The sequence below is a fragment of the Schistocerca piceifrons genome, chromosome 9 (genome assembly GCF_021461385.2).
Source record: "Schistocerca piceifrons isolate TAMUIC-IGC-003096 chromosome 9, iqSchPice1.1, whole genome shotgun sequence".
Taxonomy (NCBI): Eukaryota; Metazoa; Arthropoda; class Insecta; order Orthoptera; family Acrididae; genus Schistocerca; species Schistocerca piceifrons.
The window spans coordinates 175139241-175147487 of NC_060146.1; the positions used below are offsets into that span (position 1 = coordinate 175139241).

General features: G+C 39.2%; 1 protein-coding gene across 5 annotated transcripts in view; it reads left to right on the plus strand.

Moving 5' to 3' along the window:
• Nucleotides 1–2283, plus strand: part of LOC124716909 (casein kinase II subunit beta-like) — a 64690-nt gene extending 62407 nt beyond the window's left edge. For all 5 annotated transcript variants that reach the window (XM_047243478.1, XM_047243477.1, XM_047243475.1 and 2 more), the window contains exon 6: nt 862–2283. In XM_047243478.1, the coding sequence (XP_047099434.1) occupies nt 862–976 (115 nt within the window). In that variant the 3' untranslated portion in view covers nt 977–2283. The remainder of the gene's footprint in view (nt 1–861) is intronic.
• Nucleotides 2284–8247: the final 5964 nt, after the last annotated feature.

An 8247-nucleotide genomic window follows, 5' to 3' on the forward strand; every position in this document is an offset into this window, starting at 1 on the left:
CACTGTTTCCATCAATGGAAAATTTGCATGGTGTATAGGGATAGAGGAGGGGAGTATATTGAGGGTGACAATAACTAGATATGTATGTTTTTGAAATAAAATTTTTCACAGCAATAGTCCTGTTATTGCGTAGTCACACTTTGTATGGTGGATTTTAATGTCAGGTTCTGTATAAAATGAAATAAGGCAGTAATTATTTTACCCCCACCCCCTCCTTTTGCCTTGCACGTATCCCATGGGCTAAAGACCCCTTTATGTCAGTGTGTCAGTGCCAGGACGTCAATTTTCTAAAAGAGTAAGGCACAGTTCTGCCAGAGAGAGAGAGAGAGAGAGAGAGAGAGAGAGAGAGAGAGAGAGAGAGAGAGAGAGAGAGAGAGAGAGAGAGAGAGCAGGGGGGGGGGGGGGGGTTAATAAGGAATCGCCTTGGAAGATTAGAAGTGTTTCAAGAATCACTGTTAAGTATGAAATATTTGTGCCTTAGTAAGATGTTCACTGCTAGTTAAGTGTGCAGTGGAGAATTCATGTAATCATAGAGGTTGCTAGTTTCAATCTCACTGGTAGCATTATTATTAAATTCTATCTGTATTAACAAATGGAAATGATTATTATCAAATATCGAATCACATTTTTTTGATAGAAGTATCATTTCTGTAGTGTCATTACTGATGACAGGAAAATAACTCAGAATTTGATACAGATATTTGAAGTACTTTATTCACAAAACAAATCATTAACACTTTTCAGTCTCTAGAAATAAGAACAGTTGTTCTTTTTTTTTCTATTTGATTTTTCCCATTTTTGCACCACATTTCTCATGCTATGTACTTGACAATTCTAATGCTCCTGTCGTGACTGCCTCAGATTGTACGGCTTCAAGATCCACCCCCTGGCATACCAGATCCAGGCAGAAGAAGGACAAGGACGCAGGGCTCTGAAAGCAGGCAGCGGCACACCCGGTGCGACGAGTGGTCACTGATCTCGTGTGTGGCGCGCACCCCTCGGCTCCGCTGCTGAAGGGTGTGCGCAGGACGGCAACCGTTCCTCACTCGGCAGTCTCAACACGTACCTCTGATCTGCAACATGAGTTTGCTGCACTTCCGAAACATTCTGAATGTATGGTAGACATTTGCTGGTTTTTATGAGTAAGTGGGCAGCATCACAATTTACAAGTAAGCAGACCGAGGTAAAATGAGCTATAATATTGCAGATCACGTTATGCATTGTATTGACTCTGCACGTGGCATTGCAAAAGTGATAGTGTTTATTTCATTATAGCTGTCAGTGATGTACATTATCTTTATTTGCGCTTGCCACACAGTGGAGTGGCTTCGGTTTTAACTTGATTGAAAGAAATATTTGTATTATTTCTGAGCAACCAGCTTGTATGTATTTGTCTTGCTTGTACTGATAGTTGGCGGTTGCTACAGTCTCTCATTGTAAGAGAGTGAAATGCCTGTCAGATTCTATATGTTTACAAAACTCTTTTAGCACCAAGTTTACTGGGCATGCTGCCGTCATCAGCAGAGAACTTCTCAGAAAAGATACACTATTTTATGTCCCCAAGAACATTGAATTGGCATGAGAAACTCTTTAATGTTGTTTAGAACAGGAGGACAGTTTCTTAGTAGTGTATTAGCGCAAGATATTTAAATTATTTTTATTGGTGCTTATTAAGTACAATTTTTTGTTACCAGAAGACTGATTTATAAACTATTTACTTAGTATCTGGTAGCTGTGTTTGGTGCAAATGTAAGAAGATTGTCTATGCTTTTTTGTTGAGTTTGTGTGGTGAATACTTTTGTTCAAGTGTGAAAGTAGATCTCATAAATGTGAATGAATACATCCCTTTACATATTGGACTTCATGGAGAATAAGAATCTCAGGTTATGTGAACAGTTGCAATTTCTGTATGTGACTGAATTCAGAATGGTAGTCACAGATGTTTGGAAAGGTCTTTGTACGTTTGTGCCGCTCCTGAGTTGTTGTACGGAGTCATTTTGCATTAGAATGGAATTCGTGGAAGGTTACGTAGTCTGTATATGTTTTACAATTACAAGAAAATAAAATAAGTTAGAATTGTGATGTAGTTTGAGGAGAGAAGAAGGTGCTGAGTATTAATCAGGGAAGAAAGCGAATTTATGCTAAGAACGAATGTCACTAAGACAGGAAATGAAAGTAATATCCTTCCTTTAAGTGCGCACAATACACTGTGACATGTAAATTGCTGAGAAACTACAAGCTATTAACAAATACTACAGCAGAAATTTTGAGTAGTTTGAACCATAGAAAGGTACTCGTACAAGTAGGATTCAAAAATATTCTTAAGTTCTTGTAGTGCAGTGTTGTTAAGAAATAAAGAGGTAAATATGTGTTAGAAATGTGTTGTGACATACATATGAAAAAAAATCTGATTTCCAAAACTGTTGAATGTCTGAGTAATATAAAATCCTTCCTAATAGCTTGTCTTCTATGAGTGTGACAAACATAACCACTCACAGAAAATTGAAGCAACTTCCTAATAGAAATGTTGTGCTCACAAACATTGAGAGAAGAAAAAAAAACATTTTGCGATAAAACTGTAATGGAACACAAATTTGTATCCAATTTAAATACATTTTCTGGATGTTCATATGAAATTGATTGGTCAAATACTGAAATATTTCATCTTGTTGGCTGTTTTCTTCATCAGTCATTAGTGTGTTATTGTCATATAATTATGGGTTTAGATTACATTGTTGCATATTATGGTTGGTTGTGATGTTTCCCCTTACAGTGAGCATAAATGATTCACTTTAGTATCATAGCATATTGTTTATAGCTATTCAACTTTGTATGTGACTTTCTGCAGCTACTTATCGTATGCTGTAACCAAGATCTGTGCTGGCGGAGATGTTTCTCTTCCTGCAAACCATCAGTTTTATGTACTTCATAAAACTTTTTATTAACAGTACTTTGTGATATAGGGTCATGCAGAGTATTTGCAATACTGTGTTAAAGTCAAAGTAATTTGTTCAGTCCATGTTATTTCTAAGTGCATCCAAAGTTATCTATGGCACAACTTGGGTGTTCTTCAGTATAAAATAACATTATCGTCGCAGATTTATGGATCAGATACTAAAAATGCTGATGGCTTACTCTGTTCTATTCTCGACAAAATTGCCAGATAACAGAAAATATTTTGTGATACGTTATGTGTTCAAGAACAAAGAAACTTTGTTACTTTTAAAGAGAAGAGTAATGGTGCTGATTACTTCTAAAACTTTCTAGTCTGCAAGTCAGTGGTGCTTTTCATATAACACAAAAGCAATAAAAACCATTCTTCCCTCTTATTTTCTTCTTTTTTTCTGATATTATTTTGCATATTGGGAAATGGTTTCCTAAATAAAGGCAGGAAAACTATTTAAAAAAGTATTACAGATTATTACGCATAGGAAGAAAAATAAAACTGTAACAGCTACAACATATAGTTAAAACTGCAAAGATACTTACAGATGTGTACCAGTTATTTCACAGACTAACAAGCAACCCTTGCAGTATGGTCAGTCTTCTGTTTGCTTCGTACTGACAGGCCACCACCTGGAAATCAATTTCTTATCGCAGTGCAGTTCTCTAAAAAAAATAACTTTCAAAAAATAGATCATCTCTGAGCGTAGTAAAAAAGACACACATTTTCTTATTTATCTTGCCTAGATATTTGAGGTACATGTCGTATAATTATTTTTCACTAGATGTATTAAGTGAGAAATTTTTTCTCTAAAAAATGGAGCACTTCTTGTACGCCATTGTGTTTTATATGCCAACAAATACAGTATCTTTTGTTTGTACATTACTGAATTGTTTCCAACAGATTTATAAGGTATTCTGATATCACAGAATTATGCTTCCCATCTCATCACTGCAAATATGAGACAAATTAGAAAAAAAAAAAAATTATTAAGCACATTCTAAATGCCATTGCCATACCAGGAAAATCACTGGTTCTCGGTGCCAATAAGAACACTTTTGTTCCAAGAGCCATTAATATATGGGCACTTAAGTTTTATTTCTGATAATAGTACAGAAATATAGCAGTAATGTTTTAGCTTGTTGAACAGTAGTCAGCAAATACTATTTCTCATGTATTTATATTTGTATGAGAGGAAAACGTTATCAAATCATGAAAAAAAAGCATCCTTCACTATTGAATTCTGTTTGTCAAACTACTCTGTTCTTTGGGTCAGATGTTGCAAAGTTTACAGTAAAACTCTGTTGGAATTGAAGAAATGGCGTCGTCATCCACAGGTCTTTCGGTTTTGCAGCTAATAAACATGGCTAGACTTCCAGATGGGTACAGCATGGCATACATATACCATGGTCTTTCCTCTTTTGAATGCACTAACAGTTTTCAATTATTCTGCTTCAAAATAAGAAGTTTTAATAGCTGTTTGAACTGGATGAGTGTGGGACACTTACACTGTGCAGAAATTGGAGATCTTGCACATCTGCATTGACAATGTTTCAGAAGCATTTTCATATTCCAAGAAGTCTGTTTTGGCATGGTGATCATATGTACCTTCAAGTCATGAATATTCTGAGCATTTTTTCCCATAATTTGACACCTCGAACAAGTCTAGGGTCATGCATTTGAGTATCGATAACACAATATTGTTGAAAATGTTGTTTTTTTTTATGTCGCGTTGAAACATTTTCCATTTCTACTCTTCAAACATAAATTGGATACGAATAATCTACACACTATTGGAAACATGATGGTTTGAAGTTGAGATTGCTGTTAGTTGTGCAAACTACTCCTGTAGTCATAGAATGTAGGCTTTCACGACTGGTGTTTGTATTATTCCTGATATTTTTTTTATGAGCAGAAGACTGTGGTTCATGGCATAATTCTCTGCCTCACATTTCATCTTCCACTGCTGGAGACATTATCTTAGGCTTTAATGTCTCGGAAAGCTGCTACAGACTTATACAAGTTCAGCAAGTTGAACTGTTTATATTTACAGAATGAAATTTTAACTGTGCAGTGGAGTGTGTGCTGATATGAAACTTCCTGGCAGATTAAAACTGTGTCCCAGATTGGGACCCTAACTCAAGACCTTTGCCTTTTGTGGGCAAGTGCTCTGTTTATATTTATCCACAAAATGGTCATTTTGTGATGTCATCAGACCCCTGCGTAAGATAGTAATTCCTGCTAATGATATTAATGATTCTTCACTTTTGAGGGCCAGACATACCAACAATTAAAGGGAACAGCCATGGGCACCAGGATGGCCCCCTCGTACGCCAACCTATTCATGGGTCGCTTAGAGGAAGCCTTCTTGGTTACCCAAGTCTGCCAACCCAAAGTTTGGTACAGATTTATTGATGACATCTTCATGATCTGGACTCACAGTGAAGAAGAACTCCAGAACTTCCTCTCCAACCTCAACTCCTTTGGTTCCATCAGTTTCACCTGGTCCTACTCCAAATCCCATGCCACTTTCCTTGACGTTGACCTCCACCTGTCCAATGGCCAACTTCACACGTCCGTCCACATCAAACCCACCAACAAGCAACAGTACCTCCATTATGACAGCTGCCACCCATTCCACATCAAACGGTCCCTTCCCTACAGCCTAGGTCTTCGTGGCAAACGAATCTGCTCCAGTCCGGAATCCCTGAATCATTACACCAACAACCTGAAAACAGCTTTCGCATCCCGCAACTACCCTCCCGACCTGGTACAGAAGCAAATAACCAGAGCCACTTCCTCGTCCCCTCAAACCCAGAATCCCCCACAGAAGAACCACAAAAGTGCCCCACTTGTGACAGGATACTTTCCGGGACTGGACCAGACTCTGAATGTGGCTCTCCAGCAGGGATACGACTTCCTCAAATCCTGCCCTGAAATGAGATCCATCCTTCATGAAATCCTCCCCACTCCGCCAAGAGTGTCTTTCCGCCGTCCACCTAACCTTCGTAACCTGTTAGTTCATCCCTATGAAATCCCCAAACCACCTTCCCTACCCTCTGGCTCCTATCCTTGTAACCGCCCCCGATGCAAAACCTGTCCCATGCACCCTCCCACCACCACCTACTCCAGTCCTGTAACCCGGAAGGTGTACACGATCAGAGGCAGAGCCACGTGTGAAAGCACCCACGTGATTTACCAACTGACCTGCCTACACTGTGATGCATTCTATGTGGGAATGACCAGCAACAAACTGTCCATTCGCATGAATGGACACAGGCAGACAGTGTTTGTTGGTAATGAGGATCACCCTGTGGCTAAACATGCCTTGGTGCACAGCCAGCACATCTTGGCACAGTGTTACACCGTCCGGGTTATCTGGATACTTCCCACCAACACCAACCTATCCGAACTCCGGAGATGGGAACTTGCCCTTCAGTATATCCTCTCTTCTCGTCATCCGCCAGGCCTCAATCTCCGCTAATTTCAAGTTGCCGCCACTCATACCTCACCTGTCTTTCAACAACTTCTTTGCCTCTACACTTCTGCCTCGACTGACATCTCTGCCCAAACTCTTTGTCTTTAAATATGTCTGCTTGTGTCTGTATGTGTGGATGGATATGTGCGTGTGTGCGAGTGTATACCTGTCCTTTTTTCCCCCTAAGGTAAGTCTTTCCGCTCCCGGGATTGGAATGACTCCTTACCCTCTCCCTTAAAACCCACTTCCTTTCGTCTTCCCCTCTCCTTCCCTCTTTCCTGATGAGGCAACAGTTTGTTGCGAAAGCTTGAATTTTGTGTGTGTGTTTGTGTTTGTTTGTGTGTCTATCGACCTGCCAGCGCTTTTGTTCGGTAAGTCACCTCATCTTTGTTTTTATATATAATAGTAATTCCTGCTGTACATATTGTGGAGCTTGTAGCAGGGAAGAGTTGGTTCTCTGTTTTATTCAGCTCTAAGCCCCGCAAATAGTCTAAATTCCTACCCTCCTCTTTTTGTGTTGAATTTCTATGGCCTCTGTGTACATGGTGTTGTAATTATTAGACCTTGGTAAAACCACAGTTTTAGAGTAATGGATGTGATGGTTTCCTGGTCCTAGTGCTGATTTATCAGTCTTGCTCAGCCAAAAATTGCTTGTGTTCCCTTAGGTGGAGGTTAATGCTTCTTTTTGTAGTTTCTGTGTACACTTTGCTACAAATTGCAAGGTATTTTATATATAGCTGCTGCAGCAAGTGGCAGGTTAGGTCTTTTGCAGTGTTCAGATATTCATGCACCTTTCTTGTTGGTTTAATATTGTGTTGTTTTCTGAGTTCTTTGGAGATGGAGTCTGTGACAGTCTTTACAAACAGGAAGTCAACAGACAGTTGAGGATAAGATGGCTGCCATGCAGCATAAAATTATCTGTATTCACAAGTTCGGAAGAAGTGAGCCTGCTGTTTCAGTGCAGAGGGTATTTTATTTCTAATTCAAGATTGAACCCCCAGTAGGAAAAGAATAAGCCATAGATTTAAACATTCCAGAATGTGTCTGCAATGAGTGAAGCAAGGGCCGCATGATTGCTGTGCAGCGGAAGGGAGGCACAGTGAACATTTATAACCTGTGTTTGCAAGCTTAAACACTTCCTGTTTTCAGCTGCATATTGATTATTCATACCCAGCTTGTAGTTGGAGAAACAAATATTAATAAAACTGGGGCATATTTTTTAATAACTACGTATTGGTGTCTGATGAAAGTACAAAATTAAAAATGAGGTTTCAACGATGAAGGTGTCATTGCTACAAATGTTGTTTCATCAAAGAAAAGAAGACTAGATTTTTACTTCTCGTCGGTGACACGGTGACTAGCAAAGGAGCTGAACACACAGACTGGCAGGTACTGAAGCACTTATTTGCACAAAGGATTGTGACATCTGCCAGGTAAGGACTAGGTAGGAATGTTCTAGTGAATAATGCATACTGGTAAGGTGGAGGATACCTGTGCTTCCAAGTATAGTGGCTATCGTACACTGCTAGGCTTTGAGACAGCAATACCAGGAATGACAGCAAGTAATGAAATTTTAAGTATTGTACATGTTCTGTGTCTTAGGAAAAATATGTTATTAAATTCTTAGGTGATTTGAAGGTTTACAGGGTGTGAATTTGAGTACACAAAGCTACCCCTTTTGGCAGCAAAAATGACACTAACCCAGTTGGGCATCAAATCAAACTGAGCTTGGTTGACAGATCTGGGTACATCATTCAGTGCTGCTTCAGCTCATATTGGAGTTTATCAATAGTGGTGGCTTGCCGTTGGTTGTGTGCAAGTCTTT